This window comes from Dipodomys merriami, unplaced genomic scaffold, assembly GCF_024711535.1.
Source record: "Dipodomys merriami isolate MVZ:Mamm:240054 unplaced genomic scaffold, mDipMer1.0.p SCAF_42, whole genome shotgun sequence".
In the NCBI taxonomy this organism is placed as follows: Eukaryota; Metazoa; Chordata; class Mammalia; order Rodentia; family Heteromyidae; genus Dipodomys; species Dipodomys merriami.
The window spans coordinates 9,646,025-9,670,494 of record NW_027205826.1 but is presented as its reverse complement, the minus strand read 5'-3'; the positions used below and the strand labels follow the sequence as shown (position 1 = coordinate 9,670,494).

Below are 24,470 nucleotides of genomic sequence, written 5' to 3'. Positions count from 1 at the left end.
TGCCACTGAGCCACCTTCCCAGCCCTAATTTAGAGTCTTGCACTCTCACCAGTATTAACAGACCTAGAGCTCTGGAATTATTGGCCACTTATATACTACCTTACAGGTAGATATTCTTACTGACTCATCTAGGATCATCTTTTATTTAATCCAGACATGGCAGCCACCTTAAAATGAACAGCACCTGCTAGCCTACTACAGAGGTGGTCTAGCCTATTACAAAAAAGTTTTTTTCCTCTCCTTCCCTTCCTTTCCCTTTTCTTCTTTCTTATTCTTTCTTTTTTAAAAAAAAAAAAATTTAAAAATTAATTTAACACAGGGTCTTGCTATGCAGCCCAGATTCATGTCAAACTCTAGTCAGATCTTCCTGCCTTGAGCTCTCTAGTGCTGGGAATTACAGGAAATACTGTGCCATCATACCCAGCTCAAGATTTTTAAACTTGAGGCATATGTTAAAATATCAGCTGTGGGCCCTGGTGGCTCATGCCTGTAAGCCTAGCTACTGAGGAGGCTGAGATCAGTTTGAAGCCAGCCTGCGCAAAACAGTCCCTATTGAGTTCAAGCCCCACTACATCAGTGAATGGGGAGATGAGGTAGTAAGAGGAAACTGGGCCTGAAAGAGCAATTAGTTAATATTCCTGCCCTGGCAGTGGTCTAAAGGTTGTTTTTAACAACAGACTTTAGAAAGTTGTTGTTTTTGTTTTTGTTTTGTTTTGGGGCTTGAGCTCTGGGCCTGGGCACTTGTCCCTCAGCTCTTCAGCTCAAGGCTAGTGCTCTACCACTTGAGCCAGCACCATTGCTGGCTTTTTTTGCTTATATGGTGCTAAGGAATTAAACCCAGGGCCATATGCATGCAAGGCACTGAGCCACTTTCCCAGCCCCTACCTTCTAGTATTTAACACCTTTCAGTGATATTCCTTATGCCATCATCATACCTAGATAAAAAAATTTTTTTTTGATTCTTCATGAAACTTGGACTCATGGCCTAGGCACTATCCCTGAGCTCTTTTGACTCAAGGCTAGCTCTCTACCACTTTGACGACAGCTCTACTTCCAGGTAGTTGATTGGGCGTTGAGTCTCATGGGAACTTTTCTGCCTGGGTTGGCTTCGAACCATGATTCTCAGATCTCAGCCTTCTCAGTAGCTAGGATTATAGGTGTGAGCCACCGGCGCCTGGCATCCTATTTTAGTTTTTTAAGGACTTTCCATACTTCTTTCCTTTGTGGTTACAGTAGTTTATATTTGTATTTGCAGTATATGAGTGTTTATTCCCACACTCTCCATCCTCATTATCATTTGTTTACTTGATGATTGCCAATTTGACTGGAATGAAAATGTGATTTTTGTGTGTGGGTGTGAGGGTACTAGGCCTTGAACTCAGGACCTTGTGCACACATCCCTCAAGGCTTTTTCCTTCAAGGCTAATGTTCTACTACTTGAGCCATAGCTCCACTTCTGGCTTTTTGGCAGTTTTTTTTTTTTTTTTTTGGGTCCGGTTGTGGGGCCTGAACTCAGGGCCTGGGCGCTGTCCCTGAGCCCTTCAGCTCAAGGCTAGCACTCTACCACTTGAGCCACAGCGCCACTTCCGGTTTTTTTCTTTTTGCTTATGTGGTGCTGAGGAATCGAACCCAGGGCCTCAGGCATGCAAGGCAAGTGCTCTACCACTGAGCCACCTTCCCAGCCCTTTTTGGCAGTTTTGACCCTAAGAGTCTCATGGACTTTTCTTCGTAAACTGGCTGTAATCCTTAGATCTCTGCCTCCTCATTAGCTAGGATTAGAGATATGAGTCACACTGGTCCTAGGTTTTTAGGGTCTTTTAAGTTAGGATGCTGTCATCTCAAATAGGGATAATTTGACTTTTTCCTTAATTGAATCCCTTTGATTTCTTTTTCTTTTCTTTTCTTTTTTTTTTTTTTTTTTTGGGTCCGGTCGTGGGGCCTGAACTCTGGGCCTGGGCGCTGTCCCTCAGCTCTTTTCAGCTCAAGGCTAGCGCTCTACCACTTGAGCCACAGCGCCACTTCTGGCTTTTTTTCTTTTTTTGCTTATGTGGTGCTGAGGAATCGAACCCAGGGCCTTGAGCATGCAAGGCAAGCGCTCTACCACTGAGCCACCTTCCCAGCCCCTTTGATTTCTTTTTCTTGCTTTATTGCTTTGGCTAGGAATTTCAGTGCAATACTGAATAAGAGTAAAGGAGAGTGGACACTTTGTCTTGTTTTTGACTTTGGATATGTAGCTATAGAGAACTAGTTAGCTAGTTTATTATATTATATTCCTTTCATTGCTTCTAGTTTTTTTCAGAACTTTTATCTGTGGCTTTTTTAATACCAATTTAGATGACCATCTGATTTTTATCCTTGATTCTATTTATTAAATGGGTTATCTCTTGGACTGGGAAGTTGGCTCAGTGGTAGAGCGCTTGCCTTGCATGCCTGAGGCCCTGGGTTTGATTCCTCAGCACCACATAAGCAAAAAGAAAAAAGCCGGAAGTGGCGCTGTGGCTCAAGTGGTAGAGTGCTAACCTTGAGCTGAAGAGCTGTGGGACGGTGCCCAGGCCCAGAGTTCAGGCCCCACGATCGGATCCAAAAAAAAAAAAAATGGGTTATCTCTTAATATGGATTTACACCTGGGGGGGAAGGTAAGCCTAGCTGGAGGACCAGGAATTCTTGGTCTCTGGTGAATAATATGAGCCCAGTGGACTTTGAAAATGAACCTTGTCAACTTTTCTGTTCTTCACAACTTCTGTCTTTGCCTTTCTGTTGTGTTCTCTGTAGGCTCCTAAAAGTTCTTCTCTAATATTTCTCCTTTCTTTTTTATCCCTGCATATTTTTCTTACCCACTGGTTCTTTCACTGGCTTATGAATGTGCTTTCCAGGACATTTTCCTTCACCTTCAGTTGTGCTTCCTTTTTCTTCCCTTAGCCCAAGACTTCTTTCCTCTCTGGGCCTGGCTTCCTATTTGGCTTCTCTCTTGTTGGAGACATAATAGTGACGTTTATATTCAGCAGACTTTTCTGAACACTAACTATTAGCCATGAATATCTAGGTACCTCCAAACTAATTGGATCTTCCTTCTCCATGCCCGTCTGGGCTATGGTATGTATCCACAGTTGTTCAGACCTGCCTTCTGCATGAGTGTATGTGTGAAGAAATTTTCCTGCAGGGACTTTCTGGGTCTTCTGCAACCTCACCTATCACAAACAGATCGTGGAATCATTACTCCCTAGTATAGACTTAAGCATGACCCACACGCCCAGTAACCTCTGTCTACCGAATTTACAGCTTGCTGGGCACTGGTGGCTCATACCTGTAATCCTACCTACTCAAGTAGCTGAGATCTGACAATTGTGGTTCAAAGCTAGCCTGGGCAGGAAAGTCTGTGAGACACTTTATCTCCAATTAACTACCAGAAAACCAGAAATGGAGCTATGGCTCAAAGTAGTAGTCCACTAGCCTTGAGCAAAAAAAGCTCAAGGAGAATGCCCAGGCCCAAGTTCAAGCTTCATGACTGATCTCCTGCCCCACCCCCAAAATTTATAGTTCTTGGAGTCTGGCCAAAACCTTCCTGTATGTTTTGTGTTACACCAGCTCCTCCTGTAGATCTAGCCACACCACACTATTAGCTTATTTTCCCAAGACAGGTTTTTGTATTGTATGTTTTTTGGTTTTTGTTTTTTCTATGCTAGTTCTGGGGCTTGAACTCAGGACCTGGGCACTGTCCTTGAGCTGTCAGTCATGTTCAAGGCTAGCACTCTACCACTTGAGTCACAGATTGGCCTGGCTTTCTTTGAACCCTGATCCTCAGATGTTAGCCTCCAGAGTAGCTAGGATTACTGGTATGAGCCACCAACACCTGGTTGTATTGTGTTTTAAGCTTTTGCAAAGATTTACTTTAGTGTAACTAGGTTGAAGTAGGGAGAAATAGAAAAAGAGAAAAACTTTGCTGCCCCCCCCCCCCTTTTACATAGCACTAGCTTTGAGCACAAAAGTTCAGGGTGACAAAAAAAAAGTTAGGGACCTTTTTCCTTGATAAAGTGTTTTTAATTACATGAGATTTAGGATCTGACTTCATTGAGCTGGAGAGCTGAGTTTTACTAGTTTCCTTGTCTATTTTTAGTATCAGATTAATGTTACCCTCCGGAAAGCTAAAATAAAGATAATAGTTGAAAAACGTGCTTGCTAGAGTTGTTTTCCTTGAGTTGTATCGTAGATACCTACAGAAACTTTGGCTAAAACTAGATGCTTTTTTGCGGGGGTGGGGTGGGAATCAGTTGTGGGGCTTTAGCTCTGTGCCTGGGCATTGTTCCTGAGCTCTTTTTTTTGGTCTGGTCATGCGGCCTGAACTCTGGGCCGGGCGCTGTCCCTCAGCTCTTCAGCTCAAGGCTAGCACTCTACCACTTGAACCACAGTGCCACTTCCGGCTTTTTTTTTCTGCTTATGTGGTGCTGAGGAATTGACCCAGGGCCTCAATCATGCAAGGCAAGCGCTCTACCACTGAGCCACCTTCCCAGACCTGTTCCTGAGCTCTTTAGCTCAGGGCAAGAACTCTACCACTTGAGCCACAGTGCCACTTTGGTTTTCTTCTGGTAGTTAATTGGTGGTAAGAGTCTCATGGACTTTCCTTCCTGGGTTGGCTGTGAGCCGTGATCCTCACATCTCAGCTTCCTGAGTAGGTACGATTATAGGCGTGAGCCACCAGTGCCTGGCTAAGCTAAATGCTTTCTGTACCTTGTCAAGTTCAACTCTGGCTCATGCATGCCTATTTCTGTCACTAGAAGATGAATGGATGAGGGGTTCCTTCAACTTCCCAGTTTCCGTACAAAATCTCAGGACCTTGAGATCTTGAAAGAACTTCAGGGTGTCTCACAAATGGAGAGTCCCATAAGGTGAAAGTCATAGCAAGGATATTATTTTAGCATAACAGGTTAAAGTGGAAAGAAATAGAAAAAGTGAGAGAAACATTTCTTCTCCCCAGGCAAGAGATGAGTTAAAGGCTCATTTTTACTTTTATTTTTTAATTTGCTCTTGTACTCCCTGTTATCTTATGCATATTAAAAATCTGCCTTATTCTTGTGGGGCTGTGTTTAACACCACTAAACTTAGCTATGTCAGGTTGAGAGATCTGGAGGACTCAAATTCGAAGTGAGACAGGCAGAAAAAAAGTCTTTGATACTCCATCTATAGAATAATCAGTAAAACAGGGCTGGAGGGCTGGGAATGTGGTTTAGTGGTAGAGTGCTTGTTTAGCATGCATGAAGCCCTGGGTTTGACTCCTCAGTACCTCATAAACAGAAGAAGCCAGAAGTAGTGCTGTGGCTCAAGTGGTAGAGTATTAGCTTTGAGCAAAAAGAAGCTCAGGGACAATGCTCAGGCCCTGAGTTCAAGCCCCAGGACTGGCCAGAAAAAAACAGGGCTAGAGGCATGTCTCAAATAGTAGAGCACTTGCCAAGCAAGTATGAGGCCTTGAGTTCAAATCCTGGTAAAAATCTTCCTTATTTGGGGCTGGAATGGTGGCTCAGTGGTAGAGCGCTTGCCTTGCATGCCGGAGGCCCTGGGTTCGATTCCTCAGCACCACATAAGCAAAAAAAGAAAAAAAGCCAGAAGTGGCTCTGTGGCTCAAGTGGTAGAGCGCTAGCCTTGAGCTGAAAAGAGCTGAGGGACAGCGCCCAGGCCCAGAGTTCAGGCCCCACAACTGGACCCAAAAAAAAAAAATCTTCCTTATTCTTTTTTGTTGTTGTTGGTCATGGGGATTGACCTGGGTACTGTCCCTGAACTTTTTTTGCTCAAGGCTAGCACTCTACCACTTTGAGCCACAGTGTCACTTCCCGTTTTCTGGTGGTTTATTGGAGATGAGTCTCACGATCTTTCCTGCCTAGGCTGGCTGTGAACTGAGATCCTCAGATCTCAGCCTTCCCAGTAGCTAGGATTACAGGTGTGAACCACAGGCAACCAGCTTCTTTTTTTTTTTTTTTGGTTGGTCTTGGGCCTGAACTCTGGGCCTGGGCGCTGTCACTCAGCTCTTCAGCTCAAGGCTAGAGCTCTACCACTTAAGCCACAGAGCCACTTCTGGCTTTTTCTGCTTATGTAGCGCTGAGGAGTTGAACCTAGGGCCTTGTGCATGCAAGGCAAGCACTCTACCACTGAGCCACCTTCCCATCCCAGCTTCATTATTCTTTTGGGCCTAGAAGAAACAGCATTGGTTATGGAGCCCACCCTTCCCAGCACTTTGTGTTCCTCTCACTACAGTAGCCTGAATTCTGGTTGTTAGTAGGTTCATTGCTACCATCTTCCTCTTTAATTAAGCTTAGCAAATATTTACTGAGTGATGGAGCAATCCTAGTAAAATGCTTTCTTGAACACAGTAGGCATACATATTTGTTTGGAGAGTAATGAGTATGATGAAAACAACCTGGGTTTGCTGTTTGCTAAGCAGTCATGAGTTGCTGCATGGTACCCCCCAGGAGATACCAAAATAAGACTATTAGGAGCCTTGTTTTTGGCTCACCTACTTATGTGTAGTTATGAGGATATAGTGACTTCACTGTTGCCTAAATACAGAATCCTTAATTTTTGTCAGACACCTATGAGTTGCCTTTGTGTATTGTTTATAGGTTCTTGGCTAGAGTCTTCATCAATTTTATTTTGCTTGTGTTCAGTGACTTGCAAGGGACTGGTACTTTAAAAATTATAGCTTTATTCTACTTCTTCTAGAAATAAAAATTTGTCAGTATTGGTCAGGTGTCAGTACTACCCTTGTGAATGAAAAATGCAGAGTAAAGAAAATGAGCCCTGGGTTGGGAAGGTGGCTCAGTGGTAGAGTGCTTGCCTAGTATGCATGAGGGCCCTGGGTTCAATTCTTCAGCACCACATAAGCAGAAAAAGCTGGAAGTGGTGCTGTGGCTCAAGTGGTAGAGTGCTAGCTTTGAGCTGAAGAGCTGAGGGACAGCACCCAGGCTCAGAGTCAGTTTAGACCCCATGGTCGACCAAAAAAAAAAGAAAAACAAAAAGAAAATGAGCCCTCTAACTGTCAGTCTGGTAAACTGATGTGTCCCTGTAAGGAAAGAAGATAGGATTCCTACTTGATGGGTCTGTGTCAGCAGCCCTAGTCTCTGGGTTTTCGTTTTTCCTTTGGTGTAAGAAGGCAAATGCTTCTGTATTTACTGAGCTAGAAACGAACTGTTAGAACCTGGCACAAGCCGGGCGCTGGTGGCTCACGCCTGTAATCCTAGCTACTCAGGAGGCTGAGATCTGAGGATCGCGGTTCAAAGCCAGCCCGGGCAGGAGAGACCGTGAGACTCCTATCTCCAATAAACCACCAGAAAACCGGAAGTGGCGCTGTAGCTCAAGTGGTAGAGCGCTCGCCTTGAGCTGAAGAGCTGAGGGACAGCGCCCAGGCCCAGAGTTCAAGCCCCACGGCCGACAAAAAAAAAAAAAAAAAAAAGAACCTGGCACAATCCTACAGTGGCTTCTCCTCCAAAATGGTCTGATATGAAGTGGGGGAAATACAATATTTTAGCTTCTGGTCTTTAAAAGACAAACCATTTTTTTTTCTTTACATCCTAAGACACTGAGTGAAACTTAAACTTCAGCATTAAGCCTTTAAAGTTAGAAGTGAAAATGGTCTTTCCTCTATCAGCAAAACAGACTGATAAGATAGCGTTCAGGTAGATTCCAGTAATCTTCAAACTTTTTTGACAGTGTCTCCTCAAAATTTATTTTTAAAATAGTTATGCAAAGGGATTTCAGCATGTCAATTTATGACATCTTGATCAGTGTCACCCCTTCAGAAGTGTACTTTATTTTGTGACCTAGTGCATACCAAATATACTTGGGAATAAATTGGAAAGGCTTCATAGAAAAATTATCCTGATCCACCGTGCAATTTTTTTCCCTGGGTTTTACACTCATATAAAAAGTTCTAGTCTACCTGTGAATTGTGAGGTCTTCCCCAAGCCTCCCCAACAGTGAGAGGCAGAAAAACCAGAATGTCTTTAAGAGATGGATTGTTCTTGCCTTTGAGGACAGTAGCTTTTATGTCATGTGCTAAAATAAGCACATAAAATGGATGCGGTCTGGATTATATGCAGGTGCTCTGCTACTAGTTTGAAAGTACCTTGACCGGCTTAGTGCAAGTAATGAAGTTTCTGAAATACTTCTGAGGTGTCTTCCCACTCATCATACCTTGATGGAAGGTGCTAGAAGCCTGTTTTTTTCTTCTTTAGGCTGCAAGCAGACAGTGGAGTGGCCAAGACTCAAAACTGCCATCTGTGCATGGAGTTAAAGTCTAGACCAGAATTTAGATGTAACTGAAGACCTTTCTACTTTGTAGTAGCATTCTTTAGTTTACTTACTCATGATCAACTTTTGTAGATGTTTCAGAGGTGGGGAACCTTTTTTTTTTTCTTTCTGCCAGGGGCCATTTGGGTATTTATAACATCATTCATGGGTCATACAAAGTTATCCACACAAGCCCATGGCCAGGGGCAGCAAATGAGAAGCTTGTGTGTTTGTCCTCTCTTGTCCCAGTGATGTCATGGGCCTTATACTGAGGGCCAGGTGTTCTACCTTGGCTTAGAAAATATAGTTGAAGGAAGGTTGAAGATCCCAGTCAAATGATCTGTCATGTACATCTTCCAGGCTGTGTGTGTGTGTGCGTGTGTGTGTGTGTGTGTGTGTGTCTGTGTGTGTCTGTGTGTGTCTGTGTCTGTGTGTCTGTCTGTGTGTGTGTTTACATCAAACATTTCCCTGTGGTTAACAGTTAGATATTAAGACTTATTTATAAGTAAGGGTACACTAAACACTTTTTTTTTTTTTTCTGGTCTTGGGGCTTTGAAACCAGGGCCTGGATATTGTCCCTGAACCTCTTTGTCCTCAAGACTAGCATTCTATTACTTGAGCCACAGCACTACTTCTGGCTTTTCCAGAGTAGTTTATTGTAGTTTCACGGACTTTTCTGCTGGCTTGAATTGAGATTCTTAGATCTCAGTCTCCTGAGTAGCTAGGATTAAAGCTGTGAGCCACTGACACCCAGCTACTAAACACTTTATGAACATCACTATAAAGTTGAGTTATAGGGTTGGGGGTAGTGTATCATGCTTGATATCCTAGCTCACTCCGGAGGCTGAGATCTGAAGATCACAGTTCAAAGGCAGCTGGGAAGGAAAGGTTGTAAGATTTTTTTTTTTTTTTGGTCGGTCATGGGGCTTGAACTCTGGGCTTGGGCGCTGTCCCTGCGCTCTTCAGCTCAAGGCAAGTGCTCTACCACTTGAGCCACAGTGCCACTTCCAGTTTTCTAGTGGTTTATTGGAGATAAAGAGTCTCAACAGACTTCCCTGCCTGGGCTGGCTTTGAACTGCGATCCTCCGATCTCAGCCTCCTAAGTAGATAGGATTACAGCCTTGAGGCACTGGCGCTCAGCATTGTGAGATTCTTTTTTTTTTTTGGGTCCAGTCGTGGGGCTTGAACTCTGGGCCTGGGCACTGTCCCTAAGCTCTTCAGCTCAAGGCTAGCGCTCTACCACTTGAGCCCCAGCGCCCCTTCCGGCTTTTTTCTTTTTGCTTATGTGGTACTGAGGAATCGAAGCCAGGGCCTCAGGCATGCAAGGCAAGCGCTCTACCACTGAACCACCTTCCCAGCCCCATTGTGAGATTCTTTTTTTTTTTTTTTTTTTTTTTTCCATTGTGAGATTCTTAACCTACAATTCACCACTAAAAAGCCTGAAGTAGTACTGTGGCTCAAGTGGTAGAGTGCTAGCGTTAAACACAAAAGCTCAAGAACTGGTGTGTGCAAGCACACACACATACACAGTTGAGTTATAGAATTTTTTAAAATGAAGTAGAAATTGCAGGTATACTTATTTTAAGCCACTACTATATGGAATCCTTTTCTAACCTATCACCTTTGCTATGATAGTGTGAACTAGAACTAATTTGAGCTGAAATTTTGACTTTCTGGAAACTGATTCTAGTTCTTGCCTTGATTTTCAGACAGTACCTGTAACCAGAAACAGTAAAGAAAGCAGACTAAGAGGAAACAGAGCATTCTTGTCGGTGGGTTTCTGATCCATTGTAGTGACCTCTGTAAAACTTTGATGGTCTCTGCAAGGTGTCTGTGGCCATCTTGGGTGGATGTAGGTCTTTCCTGACCTTTGTAGAACAAAATTTTTGTTTTTGAATTGGCCTTAATGTAAGCCTTTCCATAAATGCTGCTTGCTGGCCCTGCCTTCTGATTTCATTCAGCCCCCCTCCAGTCATTTTATGAACTCTACTTTTAATCAGACTGCCAGTGGGCAATAGGTTATGTAACCTGTTAGTAGCTCCATGGTCTGTAGATTGATGAGACTTGATTTTGGTCTCATTAACGATGGATGCTTTGTCATCTTTGCCTTTTCAGGCTGTTTCAGGTCAGTTGTCTGTGTTCATATTGTTAGATGTCATTTTTGGTCAAAAAACAGATGGGATCTAGGATTAAAAAATTACAAGTATGTATCTGGAAATATTTATGTACTTGTTTTATAGCGAAAATCTGTAATTTACCTTGTAAAAAAGTTAAAAAGGGCTGGGTGCCAGTGCTTACACTTATAATCCTAACTGCTTAGGAGGCAGCGATCTGAGGATCAAAGCCAGTCAGGGCAGGAAAATCCATGAGACTCTTTCCTCCCCTAATATACTCAAAAAAGCCAGAAGTGGCACTGTGACTCAGGTGGTTGAGCACTAGCCTTGAGCAAAAGAAGCTTAGGGACAGTGCCCAGGCCCAGAGTTCAAGCGCCAGGACTGGCAAAAAAAAAAAAAAGAAAAAGAAAAAGCTATAAAGGATAGAAATATAAGCAACTACAATAGTTCCATTCCAACATAAGCACCGAAGACTTTACATACTTACAATAGGTGCTTCAAAACCAATGTTTTGTCCAAGGAAACAAAAACAATCAAAAGACCAAAGCTATCAAAGAGCCAAGTTAAAAAATTATATAAGAGGCTATTCATAGAATTCTGACTTTGATTCCTCTTAGTACAGTATTGAGTTGTCATAGAGAAAGGAGTTCGTGCCCGAGTCTGCCCTGTCTAGTGACTAGCACTCTCCCTTTAGAGATTTCTTTCACTACTGGAGATTGCTGGGTTCAAGTAGGCAGAGAAGATGAGTAAAAGAATTGAGTTTTGAAGGACGTGGAGTAGGAAGGTTGGTGCCTGACCCCAGACCCACCCCTCCTAGGCAGTCTAGCACAGGCCCTGCCAGGGTAGTTGTGAGGGTGGAGTCCAGGCATGGTGGGTGTGTCTGGTAAACCATGTAACCCCAGTATGTGCCCATTCTGGGGCTCCCTACTGACAGGAAGAATGCTTAGTAGAGATTATGCTTTCACCCACAATCATGTTCTTAGGCAGTAAGACAGGCTGATGGTGACTCTGGCTTTTTTCCTTCCAGTCTTCCAGCAGTGACAGTGGTGGGAGCAGCAGCAGTAGTAGCAGCAGCAGCAGCAGCAGCATCAACAGTCCTGACAGGGCCAGTGGGCCAGAGAGCAGCCTGACCCAGGTCATCCCAGGATCGAGCCCCAACACCCCTCAGCCGGCACCTGAGCAGTCTGCACTGTGCCAAGGCCTCTACTTCCACATCAACCAGACCCTGAAGGAGGCTCACTTTCACAGCCTGCAGCACCGGGGCCGGCCTCCCACATGAAGGGCTGGCAGTTTCTTGCCTTCTGTGAAGGGACAGTGCTGTGCAGATTCGGTATTTCAACCTACAATTTGTTTTAAAAAAAATTGCACACAAAAATGCCTGTTGGCTTTTCAGTCTATATTTGAAATAACAGGTTAACAGGCAATTGTTTACTTGTGGTGTTGCTGCACTATTGCAATTTCCAAGGGGCTTCGGAGCAAGTTTTTATAGGATTAAGGGAGGAGGGAGGGCGTCGAGGAAACCTGTGTGTTGCATCCATAGTGTCTCATTCAGATTCGTTTCCAAGTTTGTCAATTAGATTTGACTTTTATGTAAAAGGGCCTTTACAAAATGCAGAATCTTCAATTTTTTATTCAATAAACTAGTCATGAAAATCCAGTTTCCATGAAAAAAAAAAAAACCCACAAGTCTTCTCCCAAAATATAGAAAGCTTGAGTCTTGCACTGGGATGGACTGATGTTCCTCTGTGTGCGGCTAGCCTGAGAAGGGATGCTGACATTGGAACTGGAGAGCAACCTGAGCCGGATTCACTCGGGATGTGAAGCAGCCTCCCTAGTCCTGCCTCGTCTGCCAGCAGTGTTTCCAGGGCGAGTCCCTCAGGCTCCTGTATCCGCAGAAAATGTCTGTCAGCGCTGCTCCAACTTTAGTAGGAAGTAATGCAATTTCCACATCAAAAAATATGTCATGATTTTGTCTTACTTGGACTCTATAAGCAGCTCCTGGTAACTCCACCTGGCAAGGTAACTGAGGCATGGATGACTGGATGCTAAGAGCATGCCCACTGCCTGACCTGGTGCCTGACAAGTGGGTGAAACTTGATAAGGTCATCCCTGCTGGAGACTAAGGGACCGCATTCCACCACCAAAATGGAAAAGAGGTAGAGTTTAGAAACAAGCAGAGACACCTTTAGGAAAGACAATGCAATAGTGTTTATTTAGACAGGATGGGCGTTTCTCCGTGTTACTTGGTCATACTAGAGAGCCAGCCAAGTTTGAATAATGAGGATGCAGAAGAGTCGTCTTCATCACTGAGGAGCTGTCTGAACAAGGAGCCAGGATGCGCCGGGTCACCTGCTCTCGAGAGTGGCAGGGGTTCAACCTGCCATGGATATAGAGGAAGTGCCTTAGAGCCCACCTAGCCTCCTGCCTGCCCTGCCCCCACCCGCCCACTGCACTGCACTCGGGGCCACGCCGCACAAGGCACACCACAGAACTGGGAAGCGTGTATGGCTTTGAGGATTTTGCTGATGCTGGTATGCGTAAAGGACCCTGGGGAACAGCATGTGATTTTACTCTGACCAAGTAAAATCGGAGAGCAGGACTGGGGAAGAGTAAAACATGCATTCCCTTCCATGGCATTCCTCCACTAGAAAGGACTTGCAGGCACTGTGGGTCGTGGAAACTTGTGCTAGGCGGTGCCAGGGAGTGTAGTGCTACGTGTGCAGCATGGGACGATGGCAAGTTTTTTGTTTTGTTTTTTAAACTACTGTCTCCTAGATTTTAAAACCAGATGTTTGCCAAGGACTTTGGATTTTAATGAGTTTGATGGCAGGGAATATGGATAGGATACATTGCTAATATTTTGTCTAACAATAAAGTAAACAACTAAATGCTGTAATAAGACAAGCTGAGCTCTGCACACACATGTACACAACACAATTCAGAAATACCCAGGAGGATTCCCGCAGGCTTAATGGATAGCATCCTACTGAAACAAAACACGCATTAACAGAAAACGTAAAACGCAAAGTAAACTTTAATTCCCACCCAACTAAAAGACTGAAGACGAATCCATCCCCAGAAAAAGGATTTTCTTTGAGCAAGTCCCATCAGAGTGCTCGCCCTCCTAAGTGTAAGTGACCATCTCCATCCTGTCCTGCACATTTTCTATAGCCTTGCGGCCTGGGAAACATTTCTACCATGAGGCTATCTGGTGGTGTCTCTTGGCGTCTTTTAAAGTTTCTATCAGCTCAAGCTAGCAAGACCTTGTACTTTTCTATTGCGCCGCCATTAAAAGCAGCACTAGTGCACTGTCATTCAGTTCTTACTGGTTATTTCCAAGGGAGCTGACCGGGTGGCTGGTGGGAGAGAGGACAGGAGCCACAGGGCTGGCCTCTTGCTCTTGGCACTCACCTGGGCTTGTGTGTCGATGCTTCTGCCAGTTGACTTGGTCTTTCTGGTGCTTGTCATACTCAGTGGGAGGAGTCCAAACCTCCAAGGAGAAGGAAGAATTAAGGCATGGCCAGACAGCCCTTGGCCCAGCCCCACCTCCTGCAGTCACCTACCTGATCTGACTTGAGGCCAGAGGCAGTATGTTATGGGGTTCCTGAGAGTTGAACGTGCTGCTCCGGGGCGTGAACTGGTTTTCTGTACCTGTTACCAATCCAAATAGAACCTGGCAGGCAAGAAAGGGAACACACAAGAAGGGGAGGGATCAATGAGTAATATATAGAGGGTTAAACTGCTTTTTGCCACTACCCAGATCTGAGTTTCAGTCTTGTGGTTCTTTATTCCTCATCTAAGACTGGGTAAAACCAGTAGCAAACATTACTTACAACTAAGGGGGGCCAGGCACCGGTGGCTCATGCTTGTAATCCTAGCTACTCAAGAGGTTGAGATCTGAGGATCACAGTTCAAAGCCAGCCCTGGCAGGCAAGTCTGTGAGACTCTTATCTCCAATAAACCACTTGAAAACCAGAAGTGGTGCTGTGGCTTAAGCGGTAGAGCGCTCGCCTTGAGCTGAAGAGCTGAAGGACAGCGCCCAAGCCCAGAGTTCAAGCCCCATGACTGAAAAAAAGGGGGGGGGGCAGATCCTGGATGCCCCAACTTGTGAGATTCTGCCTAACCCAGCCCTCCTCAGGACTTGACTGTGCTCTGCTGTTCCGGCACTGGTGAGGCGTGTCCTCGTGCTTCATTGCTACTAGCACTTACTGAAGTTCGCTGCACCAGGCGGTTGAGGTTGCTGTTGAGGTGAGGCGTGAAAACATCCAGGTCAAATGGATCAATGAGGGCTTCCAGACCATCAGTCACTTTTTCTATTCTAAGAGGATCCAGATAAAAGACAATAACAGTATTTTACAGCTATTACGGGAATCTGGACAGAGGCTTTGATTCAGCTGAATTGCTAGCTTAGTGTTTTTGACTGGCTTGAGACAAGTCTGTTCCATGTACCCTCCTACTTTTTTGGGGGGGTGGGGATGGATACTAAGCTCAAATGATTGCAAGATAATTGAGATTCTGCCTGCTTCAATTGACGATGGGGTTTGCCCAGCAGGTGGCCATTATTTAACACAATGGTCCTATCAGCACTCACTAAGATAAACCTAGTGCACGTGCCAAAGAGGTTAGCTTTTGCTTTGGGGGCTTCTTAGTAAAAGGGCTACGGATGTTCAGCTTATTTATGAGACAGGGTCTTACCACGTAGGCCAGACTGGCCCTGAACTTGCATTCTTCCTGCCTCCCCGCACAAATGCTAGAATCACAGGTGTTTACCACATTTGGCTTGTTCGTCGCTTATGAAGGGGACACATTACAGTAAGCCCACCGTAAGCCAAAAGTATCCTAAGTTGACATGGAAGCACAGCAGCACTGCGCTGCTGTAGGGACTGAGGGAGAGCACACCCTACAATGATCCCTGAGAACGCACATTCATAGCTGGTAGTGTGCTCTCTACTGACCACTCTGTGCCACTGCCATAAATGGGGAACTGCCTGTGTTTTGCATTGGAGAGACTGTCTTGGGGCTCAAGAAAAGTACCTGGCATCAGGTTTGCTCCGGCCACTCTTGGCCTCCTCTGCCTTGGTCGTCAGGACGATGCTGAGATAGCGCAAGTCATAGAGAAGCTGCAGGGCCCGATTCTGGGTGACAGGAAAAGCACCTTCTTTCTGTAGAGGAATTCCAGCCAGCTGAGATGTTTTATGACAGGGCAACTAAGGGTTCTGGCGGGGCCATAGCTTGGTATTTTAGGAGATGCTATTTGTACTCACTGGTTTAATCTTGGTCTTAAAACTACAAAACGTCAGGCTGGCAAGGTGGCTTAGTGGTAGAGTGCTTGCCTAGCATGCATGAGGCCCTGGGTTCGATTCCTCAGCACCACATAAGCAGAAAAAGCTGGAAGTGGCACTGTAGCTCAAATGGTAGAGCGCTAGCCATGAGCTGAAGAGCTTAGGGATAGCGCCCAGCCCCAGAGTTCAGGCCCCACGACTGACCCAAAAAAACTCAAAAAACTACAAAACCTAACAGCAGGTGTGAGATGAGACCCATGGAAACAGACTAAAAGAACTGGGGATTCCTGTCAGAGAGGGGGTATTGTGAGTTCAAAAGCCCAAGAAGACTTGACTAAATTCTTCCTCCAATCAGGACTGTCTGGCACAGGAGAGCCAAGGCACTGGTGACTCACACCTTTAATCCTACCTACTCAGGAGGCTGGGAGCTGAGGATTGAGTATCAAAGGCAGCCGAGCAAGGAAAGTCCACACAAGACTTTTATCTCCAATTAAACACCAAGAAAGCCAAAAGTAGAGCTGTGGCGTAAGTGGTAGAGCACTAGCTTTGAGCAGAAAAGCTCAGGGACAGTGCCCGGGCCTGAGTTCAAGTGGAGGCTAAGAGACAAGGACTCCCTTAATGGGAAGCTACTCTTGTGCCAGCATTCTGAGCTTGGCTGTGGCCTTCCTTCCCCCCCCTCACTGGAAGGTGGGCTTGGGGAGGGATTCCACTTAATGGATGAAGAAACAGCTGAGGAGATCCAGGTTAGTGGTTTGCCCAGAACCTGCAGTGAGCTCTAGTGGCAGTGTCCCTTCACTTGTCCTCAACCGCCTCCTCACTGTGACGTTAGGTGTGAGCCTAACACCACAGACCATGTGTAGACGCCCCACGGCTTAGTGTGGGTGGCTCAGAGCCAAGGAAAGGCTAGTTATGTGGGTTTTTTTTTTTTTTGCATTTTTTTGTTGTTATTAATGGGCAAACAACCAGACACCTACCGTGGTGTGTTTTTCTTCTGACAGCTTCTCATAGGCAGCTATGACTTGAGCCAGGCAGCTTTTCAGCATCTCTTGCAGGGTCACCTTTGGTAAGGCCTGGCCTCCAACACGATTTATTTCCTGACATAAGCTAAACAGGAAGGACTGGACATACCATGAAGGCTGGAAAGACAACAGAATTATCATATTGCCAACTTGCACCAAAACGACAGGAAATAAAAACGGGCACATTGATTCGGACATGACACACATGTTCTTCAAAGGCAAACACTAGGTGCAGGGCCCTTCCCGAGCCCGTCCTGCTGTGATCCCGGGCTGACCTAGCACATGTACTGTGCACTGCCTCTTTCACTTCAGGTTAAGAGGTTAATTAGCACCGAGCCCATAGTACAAAATGGAAGCATTAATAGACTCGGCTGCTTAAGCGGTGCTAACCTACGCTGTCCCCATGGTAATTAGAAACCTCACTTTTAGCTACTCAGAAGGTATTGCTTTCCTAACAGTGTTTTGTTCCCCCAAGGCAGATCACGTCCTTTAAGTACAGGTCCCTGTCTGTGGGACCAGCCCACCTGTGTGGGGAGTCGGATCTTAGATGTGACGCTGCTGCCAGACTCTGTCTCCTCCTGAATTTCTAGTTCTTCCCAATTGGTGGCTGTCGCCAGGACTGAGCCAGCATCATCTAAAAGCAGTGACTGGGTGAAACCATGAACCAGAACCTGGAAAAAAAAAAAATAACAGGTGAACAGTCTTGCAAGTCCTTTGGGGCCTCTGAAGTTTGTTTACAACAGTCATCTGGAGACGAGCTTAAGCTGCTTAGATGGCAGCGTGGTGATGGGGCTAAGTACAGCATACTGGGGTGGGGGATAAGTGGCCACTTCACAATGGGAAGGAACTGCTGCTAGAAGGTCACCTTGTAAGAGACCGGTGGAGAGTAGAGGGATTACGGTATTCACACAGAAGAGCAGGTTCCCCGGTCCAGGCAGAAACCTTTCATCTCATCTGAGGGGAGGAAAATGTGAGGCAGGCGGGTGTAGGATTTAAAACTCACCTTGACAACTGCTGAGCTCCAGACCTGGTAGCCCGCCACACTCTGCTGCAGGAGGGCTTCCTTCACTTCCTGCCACTTGGCTTGCCCGGGAGGCATTTCCTGAGCTGGGCCCTTGCCCTGCTTTTTAGGAGCCCTCATCTCCTTCGCTGGCTTCTCAGCACTCCCAGGTTTCCCCACAATACACTGCTTCAGGTGGGGGCACAGTTCTCCCAGGGACTGGCAGAGTCTGGCCATGAAAAGAACTGCGTGCAGCTTGGTGCCGCGGAGGACGTCCTGCTGGCCTTGCACGGCATCCCTGAGGCTCCGCAGCTCAGCCTGGACGCAGTCCATGATGTGTTGGATGCAGGCCACAGAGTGAGTCTGCAGCAGGCCCTGCACCGTCGCAGCATCCGAGTACCTGTCAAAGGCAGGCTTCTTGGACTGCTGCCCGGGGGCGGCATCCTGGGGTGGGGGTGCGTCATCCAAGGGCAGGTATGCCAGGAGGTCATCCAGCTTCATCTCCAGTCTGGAATCCAGGGCAGAACAGAAGTTCTGTACACAAGGGCTAATTGCATGGGCTTTCATGGAGAGGCCAGTACTGGCAAAGTGACCCCGGTTTGCCACGCTGACCCAGGCAGCATCTGCAGGCAGGTCATTGGGACTCTCAGACCAGAGGAAGAGGGACATGTTCTGCTCCAAGTGGATGTGCTTGCTTGACGAGCTGCCAGCGCTGCTCTCGAGTTCCTGCAAAGCTGACACCAAGAGTTCTTTGGAGCTACTGGAGATGGATTCGAAGCCTTCTTTTGTCAGAGTCTAAAAGAGAAGGAGGAGAGCTCTAGTCACTTCCTTTGGAGAGTTCAAAACAAGTGCACTGATGGGCAATCTGCCCTGCATTCAGAGGTAACGCGGTGTGGCTCAGAGGATGCTGCGCTACCTGACGGCTCCAGAACCTGGAAGATTTGCGACATTCAAAAGGCCACACTAGGGATGGCCACACATTGGTGGCTGGTGTGACTGTCCACCTCACCTGTAAGCGGTCCAGGAAGAGTGGCTGCATCATGTCCTCCCAGAACAAGAGTGGCTTCTCCAGCAGCCGCCGGCTCACCACCTCCCAGCCGGGACCCGCCAGCTCGCTGCTCAGCAGCTCCCACATGGCATCTCGGATCCCTGCCAGGCCTTTCATGGTCTTCACGTATGAGAGCAGGTTGGTGATCCCGGTCTTAATGTCTTCGTTACACCTGTAATAAGACCATTTTCCTGGGGCTCTACCAATTTTGGGGTTTTCATAACATTACTCAGAAAAATAGCGGGAGCCCAGTGCCACTTCCAGCCTTTTTCTGTTTATGTGATGCTGAGGAATTGAACCCAGGGCTTCATGCATGCTAGGCAAGCACTCTACCACTAAGCCACATTCCCAGCCTCTATATAATATTTTGAAAGACAAATTCTTCCCTGGTTCTCCCACAGTATGTGCTAAATCCCATGAAGGTGGGCTGTTTGCCATGGGTTGGAGGCTGATGTCATCACCCAGGTGATTCTGAGATTCTCTGCCCATGCCTCATGGCCCCTTTTCTGACCACACCAGGGTCTGCATAGAGCACATGCCAGTCTCAGGGATTCCTCTTCTGTCTGCTTACATGTGGATCCATTTCTGTAGCGTGTCTCTCAGGTATTCCTGGCTGATGGGATGTGCAAGGGTTCGGAGGGTGGGCTGGAACTCAGCGATGGACGCTGGCAGGTGCCGGGACCAGCTGCAGAGCTTCACGTCCTCTTTTAGCACGCTGAAGCCCTTTCCTATGGAAGAGCCACACAGGAAGAAATAGAGGCCATTCTGAACAGTGCATTACAAAGGGACCTACAGGGAATTTCTGCTCAGGTCAAAATGGACCCTTGGAGGAGGAAGAAGAAGACAGCATATATTCCGGCCTCCCTCATCAGGAAGTGGCAGTTTGCTTACAACCATGGCCGCCCTATGACTGAGAAGAATGGCACAGGCTAGGAGAAAGAAATGAGGACCAAAGGAGAAGGAAGAAATAAGAGCTGTGCAGTCCTTGACATGACTTTCAAATTCTTACTGGGGTCTTGCTACCTAGCCTAGGCTGGCCGCCAGCCCTGGGTCCAGTAGTTCATCTGCCTACTTCCTGAGCAGCTATGGGCTACATACAGGTGGACGGCACCATGCCCAGAAGTACCTGATGTTTTCATTACATCCCTTTTGTACACCACCCTATGTCCCTTGTGGATCAGCTCCATCACTGGCAGCTGTGCACAGGCCAGTGTTGGGCAGCTCTGGGAGGAGCCTGTCCCTGAAGGCTCTCAGGGTTTGAAGGACAGAGTTCAAAGGTCTCCTGCTTGCTTTCCAATTCCAGGACAGATTAGTCAGTACTCATCTTTTGAAAGCAGGATAACCTATTACCTGCACGTGTGCAGAGGGAAGCGGTAGAAGGGGTCCTGACTCTCCTGGGAATAACCGCTTGGCTATGACCACACCTTTCTTTCTTTTTTTCTTTTTGGTCCGGTCGTAGGGCCTGAACTCAGGGCCTGGGTGCTGTCCCTCAGCTCTTCAGCTCAAGGCTCGCGCTCTACCACTTGAGCCACAGTGCCACTTCCGGCTTTTTTCTTTTTGCTTATGGAGTGCTGAGGAATCAAACCCAGGGCCCCATGCATGCAAGGCAAGTGTTCTACCACTGAGCCACCTTCCCAGCCCCCACACTTTACTTTCTTTTCCTGTCTTTGCTCCATCTCCTTGGTCCACTTTTCCTGTTTCTCTCTGACTTAGGAGTCCTAGAATTCCAAGGGATCATGCAATCTTGTTTTGTTTATTGGTCTCATCCATTTCCACAACTAAGACACCATCATACACAGATACACTGCAGGTACATGTCTCCAAGCAGACCTTTCTCTGCTCTGGTCTGAGCCCAGAATCATCATGCACTCCCTAGACCCATTCCTATCTCCTCCAGTGCCACATTTTCAACCCACCCCCAGCTTATTCAAAGCAGCTCCTTTCCTAATTAACTTTGTCATCTCTTCCCACACCCTATACAACAGCCCAGCCACCATCAAACATCCTCCCCTTTGATGGATGTCTGAGCTGTTCTCTTAGCCTGTCGCTACAGTTCCCTCCCAATCCCAGCTTCTCTGGTCCAAGTCAACCTGGACCATAGTGACCGATTCTGCAGCATCCCTCTACCCCATGGGGTTCTACTCCACATAAGAATTAGTAATGTTATTAAACAGCTGGGATAAATGCTGCCCACCAGCAGTATGGGACACACAGGAACACGTAGCACAGGGGCCACACCAGGTGTGGAAGGTGCTGGCAGGCTATCCATTGCCCTTTGTAGTCCAAGCTCCAAAGGCAGCCACTCCTCCCGTCTTCTCAAGCTTCCCTCCCCCTCCTCCCCACAGACCTCAGCCTCCCTGGCTTGCTTCAGCTCTTCAAACAAACACACTAACATCCTCTTGCCTCAAGACTTTGCAACTCTTCTTCCCTTTATCTGGAACTCTCTTCCTTGTCGTGACTAACTTACTTCAGGAACTCTCTTCCTTGCCTTGACTCACTCACTCCCAGTTCAAAAATCACTCCTCCCTTATGCCTTCCTAAGATCTTTCCATTCAATGTTCCTAAGGCAGTTGGTACCTTGCATTGATAGCAATGATGGACACTGACATCAAACACTGTATTCTTTTTTTTTTTTGTCGGTCGTGGGGCTTGAACTCTGGGCCTGGGCGCTGTCCCTCAGCTCTTCAGCTCAAGGCGAGCACTCTACCACTTGAGCTACAGCGCCACTTCCGGTTTTCTGGTGGTTTATTGGAGATAGGAGTCTCACAGTCTCTCCTGCCCAGGCTGGCTTTGAACCTCGATCCTCAGATCTCAGCCTCCTGAGTAGCTAGGATTACAGGCGTGAGCCACCAGCACCCGGCCAAACACTGTATTCTACCAACAGACTGTGGCCTTCACAAAGGAAGGGGCCCCATCTGTCCCACTCATTGCTCCATCCCCAGGGGCTGGCACGTGGCAGACGCTAGGGAAGGATCAGGTAAATGAAACAGGAAGAAGGTTGGCTAAGAACTCACCAGGAGGATGCTGGCCTGTGATGGTCTCCAGAGTAGAAAATAGCAAGCCACAGGGCAGGGACGGATCTGGCAATTGACCTTCAGATGTGGTGTAGAAAAGGGCATGAGCCTGGTTCAGAGTGGTGGCCAGTAACTCCACTAATGAGCAAATCTGGGCTTTGATGCCAGCACCTAGGAGAAGCAACAGTCCTCTTTTGAACAGTTTCCTTTAGCAAAGTTAAAGTCAGAGTACTCGATCTCTCTCAGCTCACTCTGTTCATCCCTCACTCTGTTCATCCCAAGTTTAAGGACTAATGTTTGGAAAGGAGCCACACCCACCGTGGCGTGGCTGTTTGAGAAGTTTCTGAATAGTTGCCTTTCTAGCCAACAGGAAGTCGGTGAGAGCTTGCCGGGGAGAACTCTCCTCTAAGAGAATTATAGAGCAGAGGGCCTCAGCCACAGCTTGGTCAGATACGGCTTGGCACTTGAGCAGCATCTTGCTTTCATGCAAAATGGTTGACCTAGAAGATGCAAGAAAGATCAAAGAGACTCTTCAGCATCTTGAATGAAGGTCTTAGGGTATCAAGAAGGAACAGATTACATGAGAGTGTAGGGGGGAGGCCCACATGGGTGTCCATGACTAGAGAAGACCGTTCGTTATGCTGAGATCTACTTACCGGAAGTGGCTGGCTGCTGCCACCTGCCGGACGAGTATAGGAAACCGGGAGAGGATGGGGCTGTGTCGGGAACTAGAGTCCAGCTGCAGCAGGCAGTGAAGGTGGCAGCAGAGCAGGTAGAGCCCTGTGGCGTGAAGGTACTGAGAGGCTTCCATGGCACTCCAGATCTTCTCAGGGATCTCTAAGAGCAGCTTGATTTGAGCAGCCATGCTGTAGAACTGCTCCTGGGATGGCAGCTTGGGCTGCAGGACGGATAGAGCAAAGTCAGAACACGTGCTCAGCCTAATCTGGAGTTCAAGATCTTCCTGTGCTAGCCTCCCGAGCAGCTGTGTTACAAGTGTGCGTTACTCCAGGAGACTAAGCCGTTGAAGTCAGTGCTCTGCCTTCTCCTTTGCTGGGATTTTTCCATTCATGGCTGGTGTACCACTGGAACCACACCTCCAGCCCGTAAGCCCTAAAATAAGCTTGAAGAAAAATCACTCAGCCATAATAAAGTCTGGCCTCCTGCAGGAGACATGTACTTAAAATTTCCCAAGGACTCTCTACCTTTTATGCATGTATCAACAGTTGTGCCAGCACAGAGTACTGGGCCTGGATTTTTCCGAAACCTGGGTAGCATTAAGACAGTTTCAGGTGGGCTGGGAAGGTGGCTCAGTGGTAAAGCGATTGCCTTGCATGCATGAGGCTCTGGGTTCGATTCCTCAGCACCACATAAGCAACAAGAAAAAAGCCGGAAGTGGTGCTGTGGCTCAAGTGGTAGAGTGCTAGCCTTGAGCTGAAGAGCTGAAGAAGAGTTCAGGCCCCCATGACCAGAACCCCCCCCAAAAGAAAAAAAAAGAAAGAAAAAGTTTCAGGTGGCAAGGAGAGGGCACTTCTGCAGTGTCTTCTTCCCTGTCACCAGCTCTCCCAGAGTAAAGGTAAATTCCTGTTTCACTGTGTCATCTAGATTAACGTCCATTAGAGAAGCTGCTCCAATATCCAGACGTGTATCCCCCACCCCCACTTTCCACTAAGTAAAGTTGGGGGTCGGTGGGAGACAAGATGACCTGAGAAGACAGGTCATCTTCTTGATGACAAGAAGAGCCTGAGCTCCCCACAATGAAAGGGGAGGCTTGGGGTTTGGCGCTGGCTTCCCACAGCCCCCGACGGCGAGGCAGCTGGCTGGCATCGCGGAAGGCGAGCCAGGAAGCTGGGATGAGGAAGGCAGGGCTCGCGGGGAAGGCAGGTGTGCGCACGGGGCAAATCTGCTCCGGGAGAACCACGGTCGGGGACCGAAGCCAGGGAGCGGTGAGGTGCCCAGGGACAGTGCAGGGACCCCGGCGCTGCCAGCTACACCGGGCGGGGGAGCCCAGCCCGGAAGTCGGCGAAGCTGTTGAAGGAACTGCCGCGGGGGCGCCGGGAAAGGAGCGTGCGGGCTCAGTAGGCCGCGGGGGCCGGAGGTGAGCGCGGGGCCGCGGCGGGGCGGGGCGGGGCGGGGCGGTACTGACCGGCGGGGGCCGGGGCTGACCGGCGGGGTCAGAGCTAACCGGGACTGATCGGCGGGGGCCGCGACTGGCCGGCAAGACCGGGGCTGATGGGCGGGGTCGGGGCTGATGGGCGGGGTCGGGGCTGACCGGCGAGGGTCGGGGCTGACCGGCGGGGTCGGGGCTGACCGGCGGGGTCGGGGCTGACGGGCGGGGTCGGGGCTGACCGGCGGGGTCGGGGCTGACCTGCGGAGGTCGCGGCGCGGCCGGGCCGGCCTGGCGGAGGCGGAGGCGCGCGCAGTGCTGGTCGGAGGCCCGCACCGCGTCCACCAGCCCCTCGGCGCGGCGTCGCATCTGGCCGATGGTGTCGGCCGCCTCGATCAGATCGCGGTACCGCTCGCCCACCATCTGCCGCAGCTCCTCTTTCTTGTGCTCGATCTCAGCCCGGACCTGGCGCTCCAGCCCGCGGATCTCTTCCGCCCCGTGCGTCTCGAAAAGCGCCGCAGGATCGCGCAGATCCAGCCGCTTCAGCGCCGGGGAGGCGGCCGTGGCCGCCATGGTGTACGGCTCCGCCACCACCGGCCACTTCCGCCCTCTGGC

General features: G+C 48.1%; 3 protein-coding genes across 8 annotated transcripts in view; 2 read left to right on the top strand and 1 right to left on the bottom strand.

Annotated features, from left to right (window-relative positions):
- Positions 1-13,702, top strand: part of Vcf1 (VCP nuclear cofactor family member 1) — a 27,946-nt gene extending 14,244 nt beyond the window's left edge. For 5 of the 6 annotated variants that reach the window (XM_069993189.1, XM_069993192.1, XM_069993191.1 and 2 more), the window contains 2 exons: positions 9,984-10,046; positions 11,416-13,702. In XM_069993189.1, the coding sequence (XP_069849290.1) occupies positions 9,984-10,046; positions 11,416-11,667 (315 nt within the window). In that variant the 3' untranslated portion in view covers positions 11,668-13,702. The remainder of the gene's footprint in view (positions 1-9,983; positions 10,047-11,415) is intronic. The other variant, XM_069993190.1, reaches the window with a different exon arrangement.
- Cog1 (component of oligomeric golgi complex 1) lies at positions 12,573-24,470 on the bottom strand. The gene is made up of 14 exons (XM_069993179.1): positions 24,117-24,470; positions 22,408-22,649; positions 22,070-22,251; positions 21,752-21,922; positions 19,309-19,465; positions 18,699-18,909; positions 17,693-18,484; positions 17,214-17,360; positions 16,645-16,806; positions 15,423-15,550; positions 14,598-14,706; positions 13,952-14,061; positions 13,800-13,878; positions 12,573-12,765 (listed from the first exon to the last, which is right to left on the bottom strand). The coding sequence occupies exons 1-14, from the start codon at positions 24,426-24,428 to the stop codon at positions 12,628-12,630; spliced, it is 2,940 nt and encodes a 979-aa protein (XP_069849280.1). The 5' UTR covers positions 24,429-24,470; the 3' UTR covers positions 12,573-12,627.
- Slc39a11 (solute carrier family 39 member 11) overlaps positions 23,682-24,470 on the top strand; it is a 327,639-nt gene continuing 326,850 nt past the window's right edge. Inside the window, exon 1 of the mRNA XM_069993185.1 lies at positions 23,682-23,846. The gene's annotated coding sequence lies outside the window, so the exon portion shown is untranslated. The remainder of the gene's footprint in view (positions 23,847-24,470) is intronic.